The 18,246-nt window shown below is 40.5% G+C and overlaps 1 protein-coding gene and 1 pseudogene across 1 annotated transcript in view; both read right to left on the bottom strand.

The window, feature by feature from the left end:
• Nucleotides 1-18,246, bottom strand: part of LOC126121327 (serine protease inhibitor dipetalogastin-like) — a 219,189-nt gene that overhangs the window by 50,378 nt on the left and 150,565 nt on the right. The window contains exon 6 of the mRNA XM_049915083.1: nucleotides 3,655-3,840. Coding sequence (XP_049771040.1) covers nucleotides 3,655-3,840 — 186 coding nt within the window. The remainder of the gene's footprint in view (nucleotides 1-3,654; nucleotides 3,841-18,246) is intronic.
• On the bottom strand, nucleotides 16,223-16,340 carry LOC126103848 (5S ribosomal RNA; annotated as a pseudogene).

Raw genomic sequence — 18,246 nt, 5'->3', positions numbered from 1 at the left:
ATCCCAGGAATGTTCGATAGGGTTCATCCTGGGCACTCTAGTCTAACGGTGTCGTTATCCTGAAGGAAGTCATTCGCAAGATTTGCGTTATGGAGGCGCGAATTGTCGTCCATGAAGACGAATGCCTCGCCAATATGGTTGCGCTATCAGTCGGAGAATATAAGATGAACATCAACAAAAGCAAAACGAGGATAATGGAATGTAGTCGAATTAAGTCGGGTGATGCTGAGGGAATTAGATGAGGAAATGAGACACTTAAAGTAGTAAAGTAGTTTTGCTATTTGGGGAGCAAAATAACTGATGATGGTCGAAGTAGAGAAGATATAAAATGTAGACTGGCAATGGCAAGGAAAGCGTTTCTGAAGAAGAGAAATTTGTTAACATCGAGTATAGATTTAAGTGTCAGGAAGTCGTTTCTGAAAGTATTTGTATGGAGTGTAGCCATGAATGGAAGTGAAACATGGACAATAAATAGTTTGGACAGGAAGAGAATAGAAGCTTCCGAAATGTGGTGCTACAGAAGATTGCTTAAAATTTGATGGGTAGATCACATAACTAATGAGGAGGTATTGAACAGGACTGGGGAGAAGAGAAGTTTATGGCACAACTTGACGAGAAGAAGGGACCGGTTGGTAGTACATGTTCTGAGGCATCAAGGGATCACAAATTTAGCATTGGAGGGCAGCGTGGAGGGTAAAAATCGTAGAAGGAGACCAAGAGATGAACACACTAAGCAGATGGATGTAGGTTGCAGTAGGTACTGGGAGATGAAACTTGCACAGGATAGGGTAGCATGGAGAGCTGCATCAAACCAGTCTCAGGACTGAAGACCGCAACAGCAACAACAACAACAATCAGTCGGAGGATGGCATTCACGTATCGTACAGTCGTTACGACGACTTCCGTGACCACCAGCAGCGAGCATCGGCCCCACGCAATGCCACTCCAAAACAGCAGGGAACTCCCGCCTTGCTGCACTCGCTGGATTGTGTGTCTAAGGCGTTCAGCCTGACTGCGTTGCCTACAAACACATCTCCGACCATTGTCTGGTTGAAGGCATATGCGACACTCATCGGTGAAGAGAAAGTGTTGCCAATCCTGAGCGGCCATTCGGAATGTTGTTGGGCCCATCTGTACCGAGCTGCGTGGTGTTATGGTTGTAATGATGGACTTCGCCATGGACGTCAGGAGTGAAGTTGCTCGTCATGCAGCCTATTGCGCTCAGTTTTAGTCGTAACACTATGTCCTGTGGCTGCACTAAATGCATTATTAACATGGTGGCGTTGCTGTCAGTGTTACTCCGAGCCATAATCCGTAGCTAGCGCCCATCCAATGCAGTAGTAATCCTTGGGCGGTCTGAGCGAGGCATGTCATCGACAGTTCCTGTCTGTCTGTATCTCATCTCATGTACGAACAACATCGCTTTGGTTCAGTCCGAGACACCTGGACACTTTCCTTTTTGAGAGCCCTTCCTGGCACAAAGTAACAATGCGGACGTGGTTGAATCGCAGTATTGACCATCTAGGCATGGTTGAACTGCAGACAACACGAGCCGTGTGCCTCCTTCCTGGGGGAATGACTGCAACTGATCGGGTGTCGGACCCCCTCCGTCTAATAGGAGCTGCTCATGCACGTTTGTTTACATCTTTGGACGGGGATAGTGACATCTCTGAACAGTCAAAGAGACTGTGTCTGTGATACAACATCCACAGTCAACGTTTATCTTCAGAAGATCTGGGAACCGGCGTGATGCAAAACTTTTTTTGATGTGTGTATATAGACACCTATGAATTTTGAAGTTTGCACCCTGTTTATTATTTCCTCAGCTTGTGTTACACTTTTATTTGGAGTTGTACCCGTAGATGTGATGAACTGAATATATTGTGTGTCTTTAAAATTGAGGGCGAGACCATTCGCAGAAATCGAGTCAATGATACTTTTAAGAAAGCTGATTACTATTTTTTCTGTTTCTGAAAAATTGCTTGTATCGATTGCAGTACTAGTGTCATCTGCAAAAAGAACTAATTCTATTAGTTATGTGTTAAATAGAGGATCGTTTACATATACGCGGAACAATAGTGGATCTAAGACTGAGCACTGTGGAATCCCAGACGTGATTTCGCCCCAGTCAGAATAATGTCCATGGACTACATTGCTTAAATTACTAAGTACAACTCTCCGCATCCTTTTCGTTAGATGTGACATTATCCAACGGTTGGCTATAATATCAATCCAATAAAATTCAGTTTATCTAGGAGTACATAGTGATTTAAACTATCAAATATTTTAGATGAGTCACAGGAAATAGCAACCGGCGCTGTTTTATTATTTAATGCTCGGAAAATTTGGAGAGCATGTAAATTTCATTCTCAGTGGAAGAACTATTGTAATATCTAAATTGCGATTTGCTGAGGATATTATCGTTGGTCAGGTGATATACTAATCTGGAATACATCACCTTCTCAAAAAATGTCACCAGAGAAAGAGGTGGGTGTTTATGACATGTCTCTTACAACTTTTCTTAAAGAGGAGTTTAACAATGGCACGTTTCAGTCTCTCTGAAAAAATATCTTGAGCTAGTGATGCATCACATATTTAAGACCAGCCAGGGTTTATTATATAGTGACCAAAATTTAATATTTAATTGGAAATAGCATCAAATCCATACAGGTTTTTATTTTTGAGGGTATATAAAATGTTCTTAATTTGAGAGGAAGAAGGTGGTAATACGTTCATTTGATTTAATTCTATGAGAGTTGCTTTTTCAACATAATTCCATGATTTTTCACCTGAACTGTTTGTTTCTATACTTTCTGCTGTATTTAATAAAAGATTATTAAATATATTTCCTATCTGTGTTTCATCATTTACAGCCTTAAGAAACGAAAAATAGTAATAAGATGATCGAATAGCTGTCTGTCTGCTGGTTAACAGTTTTCGAGTGCTAGGGGAGTACAGAAGTATACAGTCTGCCGACTGGGAGCAAGTGCAGTAAAAAATAACACACCTTACCTCTCCATAATAATATGAAAAAATATGGTAACGATTGTTTGGTAGCAGCAGTAACAACGCATTTTCATCGTTTAATTATTTAATGATTTTAATTGTATATCATTTTTCTCACATTCAGTACTTGTATATTAACTGCTTTTCGCATTCGGTATAGGCCACATAAAAACTCTCTAAAGCCAGACAGCTTCCGTCCTGAGAAACGGCGAAAAATTTAAGTAGATGACATTGAAAAAACATCTTCTGTTAAAATTTTTGTACTTACAAATGAAAAGTCTGCAGTAGCAACAAGGCTGCAGGCTACTCAAAGCCGTTCCAACATACCAGCATGCTATTCAAATAATTTTAAATATAAAAAGAATAACTATAATAAGGAAAATAACCTAGCTTGAATTTTTACTGCTTCAGTTTTCATTGAGTAACCAACCATCTCGCTCTCCTAGCTGTCAGTGTCTTACACGGGATTGTCGACATAGGCCTACTAATGAAAAGTCGACAAACTAAGTCATAAGGAGGTTTTTTGTGATACTCAGTAAAGTATGACACTTCCTGTAGTTGGTCGTGATTGGGGAAAGAAGTACCGTCCTTGAGGATGACATTGGAAGTACGGACAGACGCTCGGTATGAGAGGACTGAGGTACTTACGCCAGGGGATGAGCTCCCTCTCCTTGGCGCACTGCAGAACAAAGGGGTTGGGGTAGGTTACGCCGTCGGTGCCGCAGACGGGTAGGTAGATGGCCTGGTTGTCCGCCAGGTAGCAGACGGTGCGCGCGTTGTTCGGCATACGGATGTCGGTCAGCTGGCACGCCCCGTCGTGCACGATCCGCAGACCTGCAACAGCAATGACGGGCCAGCCGACAGGTTTAGCTGGCGGCAGTAGTGATGGGACAACCGACTGGTTTTGCAGACAGCGGTAGTGATGGTGAAGTGTATGGTACGAGAAGTAGCAACTGACTCTAAATTATGAAAAGTGTGAAGTCATTCATGTGAGTACCAGAAAGTAATCCGCTAAATTTTCGTTACACGACGAGTCGTATAAATCTAAGGGCTGTAAACTTAACTAAATACTTCTGAATTATTGTTGTTGTCGTGGTCCTCGGTCGAAAGACTGGTTTGATGCAGCTCTCCGTGCATCCTGTGCAAGCCACTTCATCTCGGTATATCCTTATGAATCTGCTTACTGTATTCATCTCTTGCCCTTACCTCTACGATTTTTATCCTCCAGTACTAAACTGCTGATCCCTTGATGCCTCAGAACGTGTCCTACCAACCGATCCCGTCTTCTAATCAAGCTGTGTCACAAATTCCTCTTCTCTCCAACTCTATTCAGTACCTCCTCGTTAGTTGCGTGATCTACCCTTGTAATCTTCAGCATTTTTCTGTAGCATCACATTTCAAAAGCTTCTGTTCTATTCTTGTCTAAATTGTTTATCGTCCTTGTTTCACTTCCATACATGGCCACACTCAATACAAGTACTTTCAGAAAAGATTTCGTAACACTTAAATCTATACTCGATGTTAAGAAATTTCTCTTCTTCAGAATCGCTTCCCTAGCCATCGCCAGTCTACATTTTATATCCTCTCTACTTCGACTATCAGCAGTTATGTTGCTGTCCAAATAGCAAAACACATCTACTACTTTACGTGTCTCATTTCCTAATCTGATTCCCTCAGCACCACCTGATTTAACTCGCTTTTTTACGTTCAACTTATATCCTCCTTTCAAGACACTGTCCGTTCCGTTCAACTGTTCTTCCAAGTCCTTCGCTGTCTCTGACAGAATTAAAATGTCATCGGCAAACCTCAAGGATTTTATTTCTTCTCCCTGGATTTTATTTCCTATTCCAAATTTTTCTTCTGTTTCCTTTACTGCTTGCTCAATGTACAGATTGAATAACATCGAAGATAGGCTACAACCCTGTCTCACTTCCTTCCCAACCACTGCTTCCCTTTCATACCCCTCGACTCTTATAATTGCCATCTGGTTTCTATAAAAATTGTAAATAGCCTTTCGCTCCCTGTATTTTACCCCTTCCACCTTCAGAATTCGAAAGAGAGTATTCCAGTCAATACTCTCAAAAGCTTTCTCTATGTCTACAAATGCTAGAAACGTAGGTTTGCCTTTCCTTAATCTTTCTTCTAAGATACGTCGTAGGGTCAGTATCGCCTCACGCGTCCCTGTGTCTCTACGGATTTCAAACTGATCTTCCACGAGATCGGCTTATACCAGTTTTTCCATTCGTCTGTAAAGAATTCGTGTCAGTATTTTTCAAGCATGACTTATTAAACTGATAGCTCGGTAATTTTCACACCTATCAGCACCTGATTTCTTTGGAATTGGAATCATTATATTCTTCTTGAAGTCTGAGGGTATCCCATTTGTCTCATACATCTTGCTTGGAAGATAGAAGAGTTTTGTCATGGCTGGCTGTCCCAAGGTTATCAGTAGTTCTAACGAAATGTTGTCTATTCCCGGAGCCTTGTGTCTACCTAGGTCTTCCAGTGCTCTGTCGAATTCTTCATGCAGCATCAAATCTCCCGTCTCATCTTCACCTAAGTCCTCTTCTATTTCCATAACATTGCTCTTGTATAGACCCGTTATATACTCCTTCCACCTTTCTGCTTTCCCTTCTTTACTTACGACTGATTTTCCATCTGTAGTTATACAGTCTCTTTAATTTTCCTATAGCTGGCGTCCATCTTACACTTAGTGATATATGCTTCTACATCCTTACATTTGCCTCTAGCCATTCACGTTTAGCTATTTTGCACTTCCTGTCGATCTCATATTTGAGACGTTTATATTCCTTTTCGCCTGCTTCATTTACTGCGTTTTGATACTTTCTCCTTTCATCAATGAAATTCAGTATCTCTTGTGTTACCCAAGGATTTCTATTACACCTCGTCTTTTTACCTACTTGAACCTCTGGTGCCTTCGCTATTTCATCTCCCAAAGCTACCCATTCTTCTTCTATTGTATTCCTTTCCCCTGATATTGTCCATCTTTCCCTAATGCTGTCTCTCTAAACTCTCTAAAACCTCTGGTTCTTTCAGTTTATCCAAATCCCATCTCCATAAATTCCTGCATTCCTACAATTCTGGAAGCGCTTACCTCTTCAATGTCTACATATATTCAACGAAAGATAGTGATCGATGCGGCCTGACAGAAGAAGAGTAAATGCTTGCCAAACCAACTCAGGCTGTTTTACGTCTGTGCAAACCAATAGAATGAAGTAACCGAAACATTCCTGTTGACAACTGGTTTACATCTGTAGAACTCATTCGTGAGCTGAGCAAGAGAGGACTAACATACGTAGGAACGGTCAGAAAGAACAAACGCGAAATTCTCCAAGAGTTTTTGGCTAATAAAAGTAGGCCAGTTGGGTCAGTATTATATGGACTCACTGAGAATACAACACTGCTTTCATTTGTTCCTAAGAGAAACAAGGCAGTAATTCTTGTGGGTTCAATGCATCATTCCATTGAAAATGATACCATAAAAAATAAGCCAGAAATTGTTTGTTACTACAATACAACGAAATATGGAGTAGATTTGCTCGACATGAAATGTGCCAATTATTCGTCAAACAGACGTACAAGGCGCTGGCCAATGGCAGTCTCTTACACACTTGTAAACATCAGTTGCGTGAACCGTTTTGTTCTTTATTTGTGCTACAGAGGAAACCCCATGCTAACTCGTCTCAAATTCACCAAACGTCTGGCCATGGAGCTGGTAGATCCACATCTAAAAAGACGCCTGGCAGTTCAAAATTTACCCATAAATATCGAGGAAATGATCCACAAAGTTGTGGGAGACACTTAGCAATCAAGCGAAGGCATGCCAAGTATTAGAATGGACAAAAGGAAGACGTGTAGGAAATGCCCTGGCTCCAAGAAGAGGAAAACGGCGCATAAGTGCATAAAATGTGGTCACCCAGTTTGCCTGGAATGCAGCAGAAAGATGCGTGTTGACTGTGCAAAAGATATGTGATTTAATATTTCAGTTCAGTTGATTATTATCTTTTTTTACATTTTCTACAATATTTTATTTATATTTAGGAATATATTGTCTGGTATAACAGCGATTAAAATCATATGAAATCTGACACTGAATGGCTGCACGTACTTGTGATATTTCGTGTTTATTTTATATAATTTAACAACAAATCGTTTATATGGGCTGAAAAGCATTAAATTTACTTGTAACATGAATTAACTGACTATGTACTTGATTTCTGTCAATTTATGTGCAGTTATGTGATATAAAATATTAGGTGGTCTGAGAGACCGCATGTTTCTAGTTACGCACATTTCAGAGATGTTTCGGGTTAAAGGTTAACTAGGGTTGTCAACTTTTCAGAGACAAATAATGCTTTTCTTTCAAGAAAAAGTGAATAACAATTATATTCACAAAAATTTTCTCGAAATGTATATGTTCATAGACATAAATACGAATTTTTCGTACTTCTTGAATTAAATATGGATTTTTGGTTAGTTTTAAAGGCTTAATAATTGGTGCTACATAAAAATTTATGTTTCAATAAATGAATTACATTATACTTAAATTTATTGAAGGTCCCTCTCTTCCCGTTGGTTTGAACCTGTTGTAAGTAACCTGTTTATGTGTTTGTATGTTGGCAGCGCTGCAGACTGCATTAACATGACTGACAGCGCTCTGCGCCCTCGCTAAGAGACTCTGTGGTTAGAAGTTATTAGTTAGCACTGATGGAGGTTAGCAGTGTTAGCGCGAGTGGATGATTTGGACGTGTGTCCTTCATGGAGATTTAGTGTTGACTGGAAATGGATTGTAAAATGATGATTGATATATCCGCTAATGATTGTATAACGGAATTATTGATGACTATATAATTTTTGGGAACTGGATGTCACACGATTACGGTAAAATCTGTAAAATACATTGTTTGCACAGCAACAAATCTTTCCTTTGCTAACTACATGCCTATTAGTAGTTAGAGCCTAGAGTAGTTATAATTCTTTTTATTTAGCTGGCTGTATGGTTGCTGTATTTGCTGTAGTTCAGGTCATGAAGATTTTCTGTGAAGTAAGTGACTTACGAAATGTATGGGTTGTTGTTAGGATTTCGTCTAATTCAGGGTCATTCTTTTGTGATAATTATTTGCGGTCAGATTGCGTTGCGTTTGTATATTGTGGGTAATAAATGAATAAGATAAATTTGAGATGTGTTTGTCAGGGCAAATTCTGTAGGGCAGTGTTGAAATGATAAAAATTAAGCAAAGAGACAGTAGGTTCAGTTTCACTAAGAAGTTTCACTCAGTAGCTTAAGAAGGTTAACTAAACATTCAGCAGTTTAAGTAAAAATGTAGAAGTTTCACCTTCTCAGTTATTTCAGTTTAAATGAAAACATATTAAGAAGTTTTACTGTCACCGATATTTCTCTTTCGGTAAATGCTGGGGATGACGTGAACAGAAAGCATAAAAGAAACAATTATTTATTTGTTTGGTTACTTAATCACTTGATTTTAAGCACACACTGTTACCTGTCGGAAGTAGTTTTTTCCGTGAGGAGTATTTATACATTATTCGTTAGTTCTCTCCGAATTTTTTAAATTAATACACTTTCAGAATGTAATTCACACCTGCAGATACTTTACATCGCATTGACTGTATCGGGAGGAACATTTTTTTCTCCACATTTGTGTGTTGCGACCTGATGAAACTACAATCGTCTGGTCACAAATGTGAGTTCTTCGAGTGGATTAGAAGATGGTTCATTTTTATCTACAACAAATGAAATATTAGTTCACTTTGTTACTTGAATCAACAAAAATATTTACTTAATTTGAGACAGTTCTTTCCCACAGGAGAGCGTAGATTATTTACGATTGTCATTGACTATGGAAGCATCACTGGATGCATACAAGCACACACTGTTCTCTTGAAGTACAATGTACGGTATTTACAACAGTAAAAGTTCATCTGATTCATTAACAAGTAATGATGTTGACCGCTGCAGCTGAGGCATCGAACAGGGGTTGAGCTCTTGCATGCTCGACACTGCACTGACCTCAGCGTCAGGACATTACTATGGTTACGTCGTTGCGAACTGCATCGAGCTTTCACTAATGTCTGTGGTACTGATTGGTTTTGCCGACTTTGATGTGACACCGCGATCTCTGGACCGTACCACAATATGATTTATTCCATTCCCACGTCACTGAGCGTCTCGGCATTTTAATCCAAAGTTCACTATTAAGTAAACACCTAGTCGTAAACGTAGAGGTTAAACTGAATCAAAAGCTGGTTACTGGCGCTCAGTAAAAGGCAAATATCGCAAAGACAGTAACAGTGACAACAGGTGATAACGTAGTGTACTCAACAACAATGGTTTAACAACGCCAAACGCCGCTCATATGGGGATACGCTGGAGATAAGGCGACAATGTCGACTATTTTCATTAGGTTTCCCCCGCAGACAGATTTCACTCGAAAGAAGTGAATGAGTAACAGTACAACCGATACTTAAAACTGCAACCAGCTGAACTTTTTTTTTATTCATAAAGTTGCGCCCGCAGACTCCTTTCTCTCAAAAGGATGAAAGAATAAAGCAAACTACAAGTGAAATTACAACCCAATGAGTTAATTATTTTCCATCACTAGGCTGCAACAAGTGATCAGGCGATAATCCAACAGCAGAACACTGTCTATATTCCTTCAATGTCTATACGGCCTCAACGTTCAATCCGTCCTCTGTAGCATCATACAAGGTCACCCAAAAGTCCGTTAATATTTCAAAATTCAATACTTCACCGGAATAATGTGGGGAGAGAGGTAAGAATTGACACACATACTTGTAATGACAGGGGGTTTTCTTGAAACCACATAAAGGTGCACAAAATGACTAACAGAAGGCGCTTCATGTCTCCACACGTGTTGCAATACGGGGTGGAGCGCCGTCCTGCGGAAAAGTCGTGCCTTCCAGCAGATGTTTATCAGCCAGACTAGCAATGATCTCACTCCGTCTCTCGCTGCAGTATATTTTATTCACGATTCTCATGCGGTGTCGCTGACGTGTTGCTGTCCAAGCAATCCCATCTCACTTTAGGCACCTGTGTCAGTTTGTACGTCTCTAAGTACATTATTCCTTGAATTACTGCATTTTCAACTGATTTAGGGGAACCCTAGATGTTGATTGAGGAGTCGCTGTCGACCAGATCAGTGTCCCCTTCAACCTGATCCAAATAAATTGTTGATTCTTCGTGCACTCTTGAGGCGTGTCTTAAAGAATAATCTAAAGTTTAATTCGTTTAATTGCTCTAAGATGTCAGTTATTGGTTTAATGGTGGACTTATTTACTCATTTTCCGAAAATTATCATCATGAACTAACTAAGAAAGCACCTGAGGGTAAATGTGATATTATCGGATGATTTGTCTGACAATTTCTTGCCACAATAATATAAAGAAGAATAGAAAGAAGAATTGAAAATTTGTGTCTATGTGTATCCACAGCCTCTGGATACTTTGTATCAGAAAACATGGTTCGTTGTAAGCTGTACTGTAAATGTAAATAAAGAGCGTTTATAGTACAGCCTACAATTGACCACATTTCGTAAAGAAAGTTGAAAAAGCAATATAGGAATGTTATACTGCTTTCGTGGAGGGTAAAGGAACCAAATAAGCAACTCTGAAGTTGTACGTAGTAGAGAAAGGCCGACTCAAGAAAAATCTGGATTGTGGGTAGTGTAACCTGGAATAAGATTTTCACAAATAATTTACGGTAAGTTAAAGTATTTCAAGTATTTCCGTTCAGTAACATCCTATAGTATAATATTCTGGGGTACTCTTCTTTAAGAAAGTAAGTTTTCGTTGCACAAAATGTGTCGAACGGATAACGTGGGGCGCTCACACACGACCATATTGCAGGCATCTGTTTCAGGAATCAGTCACTTAGGCAATTGCTTCACGCTAATGTATTCCCTCTTGAGCCATGTCGTTTGTTGTCAAATAATGCGCTACATTTCTAAAGGAACAATGTGCGTAATTACGGCGAAAAATAACAATCTACATTAAAATTAACTTTAACCAGTAAGAGGTGCACAATACTGCCACCAACAGTTTTTTATCGCATACACCGTGGCATAAAAGGTCTGACATACAGTTCAATCTCAAACTGAAAACATTTCTCCTCGACAACTCCTTCTATCACATGGAAGAATTTCTATTTGTTTAATGTGTAGAGGGAGGCGGATACAAGTTTCTAATTTACATCACCACTAAAAACTGTAAACGCTCGTCATGTGCATCATTGTACATACGAACGCCAAAATGACTAATTCCCCATCATTACGATTAATCGTACGACCGATCCTTGGAACATGAAACAAAGCAACTGTAAGAATATGGGACAGTATTTCTTAAAATAGCGTGTCTAATTGTTTGAGTTTATTTGTATCGACGAAAAAGAGTATTCACACGTTTCAGTCACTGGTTGCGCTGGGTGTACTGATGCTGTTGTTGTTGTTGTTGTCTGGAACACTGGTCTGATGCAGCTCCCCACAATAGTTCATCCTGTGCAAGCGTCTTCATTTCTACACAAATACTGCAACCCACAACCATTTGAAACCTTCTTACCGTAGTCACACATCAGCCTTTCTCTACAGTTTCTGCCCCCTATGCTTCCCAACATCAACAGATTATCTATTCCTCACTGTCTCGTGGCCTGTCAATCTACCTCTTCTTCTAGTCAAGTTATGTGATGTATCAGCTTATGATACTTGAAGTCCTATCTGTATTTTTCGAATCATTACAAAAAACTTAAAATCGGAAGGTAAATCTTCATCCTTAACCCAGTATTTCATGCGTCAGCACCAGAACTCGCCTGTTCAGAGAGACATTCATTTACACGACACACATCGACAGGGTCTATAGAATCAAAAACAGGAAAATCCATGGAATCAGTAGGCAATTTGTTTCCACTCTGCACGTTTGAGTAACCAATAATAATCGACAAAATATTCACACTTTGCCTCTAAGTAAAGGAAAATTAGTTTTGTAAATTGCAAATTGCCTGCATCACAATGTTCAGCTGTGAAATGCATCTGCATAACTACTCTGCAGTTCCCACAGAAGTGCCACTTAGAGAGTTACACACTATTTCTCTGTCGTTATACTCTCTAACAGCGCCTGGGGAAAACGAACTCATAAATCTTTCCGTGCGAGCACTGCTTTCACTTATTTTATTACAATAATTATTTATTCCTATGTTTGTGGGCGTCACCAAAATATTTCCACAGCCGGAGGAGAAAGTTGATGATTGAATCTTAGTGAAAACGTCTCGCCTCAACGAGAAATGTCTTTGTTTTAATGGTTGCCACACCAACTCGAGTATCAAATCCGTGACATTATCTGCCATTTTTCTAAATAACAGAAAATGAACTGCTCTTCTTTGTACGTTTTCGATGCCATCCGTAAATCCTACTTGGTAAAAATCCTATACCTCACAAAAATAGTCTAGATGACGTTCAAACCTATCGTAGACAGTCTTTTTAGTAGACCTGTTGCATCTTGTAAGTTTTCTGCCAACAAAAAGCAGTCTTTCCTTCGTCTTCCGCACAACATTATTTACGTGATAGTTCCAACTGAAGTTGTTCATAATTGTAATCCTTCGATATTTAGATGAACCGACAGCTTTAAAATTGTGTGATTCATCGTGTGACCTGAATGTAACGGTTTCCTTTTAGCACTCATGCGGATGATCTCAAGCTATTCATTATTTAGGGTCAACTGCACTTTTCGAACTATACTGATATCTTATCTAAATCATTTGGCAATTGGTTACAACCTTCTTATCATTTTACTAGACTGTAAATGACAGCATAATCAGTAGACAGTCTAAGGGGACTGGTCAGATTGTGCCCTAAACCATTTGCATGGTTTAACAGCAGCAGAGGACCTGTAACAGTTCCTTGGAAAACGCCAGGTATCACTTTTGTTTTACTCGATGACTTCCCATCAATTACTACGAACTGTGACGTTCCTGACATGATGACAGGAAAATCGCAAATCCAGTCGCACAAACAAGTAAAAAAAAAAAATTAACTTCCGAGAAAAGTCTCGGTGGTCATAGTTTCACGCCATAAGCAGCAATAAAAATATAAAATTTCCGCTGCTGTTGTCATGAGCAAATGAAACTACAAAAACAACTTTATTCCGTTAATTAAGTAAAATTTCACGTTTAAGTTTTTTACTATAAACTTAACGCTGCTTACAATGCTTTGCTATTGCAGACGACTCTGCCTCTCTGCAAACATACAGATACAGAATATAACAAATCAGCAACTGAGCGCCACATCCACATACATTATGTATTTACTACACGACGGGGAAACATCAACAAATAGTGCCGTATGAACTGATAAGGTCAACAGATTTAGAGAAAAAGGAAGTTAAAATCTGGATCTCGTAGAGGATCACGGTACAAATACTGTTAGAGATAGGAGCGTGTTGAATTTCCAAGACAGGAGGCGGTTACACGAAAGCGTAGAAGGGCATATGAGACGTGAGAGAACCTCGAATCATCAAATTTCCTATAGTAAATAGACAAGCACATGTAGTATGAAAGTACTAACATTTGATGTGAGAGACAAAATTGTAGACATATCAATAACTAATTTAATTAGGGAAGTAACAGTACTAATGTACGGTTATGAAGTCTTTTGCGACTGAGAAACTGGATAAAAAATTCTCAGTTTACTAACCAAGTTAAATGTAAACAAAGTCCCAAGCCAGTTTGATGACTGTCAGACGTAGCATGTGAGGATGCTGACAGAGGCAACCATCGAAATCTTAGGATTCATTTGAATTTGAAGTGGTAGGTTAACCGAGAACTTAGTATTTGGAGCAATTTGCAACTTCTTGTTCTTTTCAGCCATCGGTCTCCGGACTACGTGAACGTTGTTCATCACTACCTAAAGATACGTACATTTTCTCGCCGTACGTGTTACAAGTACCTTGCACAATGGGTTCAAGCGAGGTAATGTTCAATGATGTTACAAAGCCAGATCACTCAACATTCACACTCTTGACCCTGCTACTATCGAAAAGGTTGCTGCGCACCTGTAAGTACGATGTGTTAGTCTGGCCTCTGCCATAGATACCCTTGTAGCGGGACATGCAAGCCACGCTATAGTGCCAAGGTCCATTGTTCGTTGCAGAGAAAGTCTTATTACATTCTAAATACTTATCTCTCACCCCATATAGTTTTTGTTCTTTTACTTCATTGAATTTGGTCCAGACAGTCCTATACTGTTGGCTGCCCTTTTCATTCTGGCAGTTGTTGCTTGTTTTATACTAGTATGCAGTTAAGGGTTCAATCTGGATGTTATAACATATTGGCAGAATATCTTCCAATTCAGTTGCTTAATATAATGTAATGATGAAATAGGCCACTCATCTGCACAAGTTCATCAGACGTGGAAGAGAGAGAGCGGGGGATGGTCACATCTTGGAGCTCCAGGTATAGATAATGCTCACTGCTAGTATTCGATTCGATATGAGTAGAGGCAGTGCAAACTTTCTGCGACATCATTCACCACAATACGTGCCATGAGGTATGCTACGACGAGGTCGGTCACACTGTAGGGAATTAAATATTATGTGAGCGCTCACAAATACAATGGGATATTTTTCGAACAGAGCTATTGTTAGTAAATATATTCCTCGCAAAATCGTACACGAAAAAGATATTCTGCATCTTTTCATTTTTACGAATGGTATTTGAGGTACAAGAATTGAAAAAGAATTCTGTTAACATAATAGTTTGCAGTTTTTGTTGCTTAGAAAAGTATTTAAATATGATTCAAATGGCTCTGAGCACTATGGGACTTAAGAGCTGAGGCCATCAGTCCCCTAGAACTTAGAACTACTTAAACCTAACTAACCTAAGGACATCACACACATCCATGCCCGAGGCAGGATTCAAACCTACTACCGTAGCGGTCGAGCGGTTCCAGACTGAAGCGCCTAGAACTGCTCGGCCGCAGGTGCCGGCGGTTGATAGAATAGATTCGTTCTGATTCGTTAGAGGTTCTTCGGCAATATTTTTTGTTCTAGAGACTAAAGCTGGTAGCGAAGACGATTCGCTCCGTATGTTTTGCTTTACTCGACTGTGCCGCTTACACAAGTAGCAGCAATATTTACAAGGGGAGGCCACGACTTTGGGAACACGGATTTGCTTCAAACTTTGTACATGTTTAGTAGGCCATTAAAACAACATAATGCGCAAGTAGTAAGGTACACTACACTGGCCATTTCGAGAAAATCATAAGAGGGGTTTACGCGTCTGTTATGTAACTTTTGTATCTGTGCGTAGGTGCCGGACGTCATAGTTCGTGGTGCTCAAGTGGTTAGCATTTGAGCTTCGTAAGACGAACGTGTAAGAGGAGACTCCCGCTAAAACATTCATTTTCGTAGTTCATGTGCAAATTCTGTGACATTCAAAAAAATTTGCTGTTACTCTATTCGTTCTTGCTACATTAGCAACGTCTCACTGCCAAATGGGGCCTGTCCCTGTGTCTGTATAGCTGTATAGCGTCAATGTGCGAAGTAGTTACGGGTGCCTTACCAGTTTGCATGTTTAAAAAATTTCGCAAATCACGACAGGCATATATTTTCAGGCAAACTACATGTGTTTTTTCGTTAACCTGCCGACAGTTATGAATATGTTTGTTCTAATAATTAATTTAATTAAAAATAGTGAGTAGTCAAACAACATGAAATTCACTAAAACTTCATACAAATATACGTGGCTTTTTTTAATTATATTACCTCTCAAATGTCATATAAATTAAATAGTATGACCAATGATGAAAGAAATAAACATTGAAAGTTAAGTTTCAGTGCGAGTCGAACAGTCGCCTCATTCACCTTCTTCTTGCGAAGCTCGAACTCTAACAACTTGTCTGCTCTGAATTTGAACATCGAGTATCTACGCACAAATACATCCATTACATAAAAAACTAAAATAAACTCCTCCCGAGCAGGCCATGAAGGCCCAAAGGTACTGACCGGCCGCCATGTGATCCTCAACCCACAGGCATCACTGGATGTGGATATGGAGGGGCATGTGGTCAGCACACCGCACTTCCGGCCGTATGTCAGTTTCCGAGCCCGGAGCCGCCACTTCTCAATCAAGTAGCTCCTCAGTTTGCCTCACAAGGGCTGAGTGCAACCCGCTTGCCAACAGCCCTGGGCAGACCGGGTGGTCACCCATCCGAGTGCTAGTCCAGCCCGACAGCGCTTAACTTCGGCGATCCGACGGGAACCGGTGTTACCACTGCGGCAAGGCCGTTGGCAATCCGTTACGTAATGGACTCTTAAAACTGCTCTTGCGATTTTCTCGGAATTGCCAGAGTAGTACATCTTATTACTTGAACATTATGTTGTTTTAATGGCCTGCTAAAACTGTACAGTGTTTGCAGTAAATCTGCGATCCCAACGCCGTGGCCTTCCCTTGTTACTTCAATCCCCTCGTAAATCCAACAGCATCTCAATGACTTTGATATCTCCACATACCACACATTCACGCTTGTTGTAATTAACACTGTTTACAACGGTTTTCTAAATGATATAACTTCCTTTAGCTAAGGCAGCACATACAACAGAGATGGATGGCGTTTCATCACTTTCCTGATACATTACTGTCTTCAGGCTTATCTTTGAGCCATGTATACAGACTCTCCACTTGTCAGGTTTGTATGTAAATATTCACATCTTCCAACAAATCGTGCCGTGCGGGACTAGCCGAGCGGTCTAAGGCGCTGCAGTCATGGACTGTGCGGCTGGTCCCGGCGGAGGTTCGAGTCCTCCCTCGGTCATGGGTGGGTGTGTTTGTCCTGAAGATATTTTAGGTTAAGTAGTGTGTAAGCATAGGGACTAATGACCTTAGCAGTTAAATCCCATAGGATTTCACACACATCTGAAGAACAAATCGTCAGTGTCACTGCAGAATGTAATGTTGCCTTCAGTGCTAAAATGACACTCAAGTTTCTTCTGACGCATCAGAAACATAGACACACGTAGTATCTCAGGGAGGTGATCCCATTGCTGCAGACGTGAGGCCAAAAGTTCTGCTTTATCCTTTGGAAGATCTAAATCCCTGACCACATCGCTGAGTTCACACTGTGTAACTTTGTGTGGTTGTCCAGATGACAATGTTCGTGTAAATGTAGGATCTGTCACTGGTGGATGATTGCATGTGAGTCATGATGCTAAGCAGGGCCGCCAAACTGTACTGGAAATGAAACTTCCTGGCAGATTAAAACTGTGTGCCGGACCGAGACTCGAACTCGGGAGCTTTGCCTTTCGTGGGAAAGTGCTCTACCAACTGAGCCACCCAAGCACACTCCGCTGCAGAGTGAAAATCTCATTCTGGAAACATCCCCCAGGCTGTGGCTAAGCCATGTCTCCGCTATATCCTTTCTTTCAGGAGTGCTAGTCCTGCAAGGTTCTTAGGAGAGCTTCTGTAAAGTTTGGAAGGTAGGAGACGAGGTGCTGGCGGAAGTAAAGCTGTGCGGACGGGGCGTGAGTCGTGCCTGGGTAGCTCAGTTGGTAGAGCACTTGCCCGCGAAAGGCAAAGGTCCCGAGTTCAAGTCTCGGTCCTGCACACAGTTCTAATCTTCCAGGAAGTTTCATATCAGCGCACACTCCGCTGCAGAGTGAAAATCTCATTCTGTACTGGAAATGTCTATTTCACTCAGTTACGGCAGAGGAACACTCCTCAAAATGCCTTTGCATGTAGCTCTTATAATGTCCCACAACTTTGACTGTAAACCGTAAAGACCTTATTTGCTTGTAATTCTGAGCTATAAGACAATTTTAACCTTGATACTCATGTTCAGAACATCTAAATCTATAAAGTACAGCTGATTTCGTTTCTGTAAACGATAAAAAGTGAAAATTTCTGTACCAGTGTTGTTAGTGAGTAACAGTCTCCCCTGCCTAAAACATATTATTTTTTAAATCCAATTGTCAATAATCAGCCCGCCCCCTTAGCTAGTAGTCAACGAGGATGACTGCCACGCTTAAGACCCTGGTTCGATTTCTGGTACAGCCAGGGGTTTTTCCTTGGTAGATGGATTGGAACGGGTCCATTCAGCCTCGTGATACAAGCTGAGAAGCTACTTGAATGAGAATTTGCGGCTCCGAGATCAAGAAAGCCGACAACAACCGGGAGAGCGGTGTGCTTACCCCGCGACCCTC

This window comes from Schistocerca cancellata, chromosome 1, assembly GCF_023864275.1.
Source record: "Schistocerca cancellata isolate TAMUIC-IGC-003103 chromosome 1, iqSchCanc2.1, whole genome shotgun sequence".
Lineage (NCBI taxonomy): Eukaryota > Metazoa > Arthropoda > Insecta > Orthoptera > Acrididae > Schistocerca > Schistocerca cancellata.
Note: the sequence above shows the minus strand (reverse complement) of the source record. Positions and strands in the feature narration are given on the sequence as shown.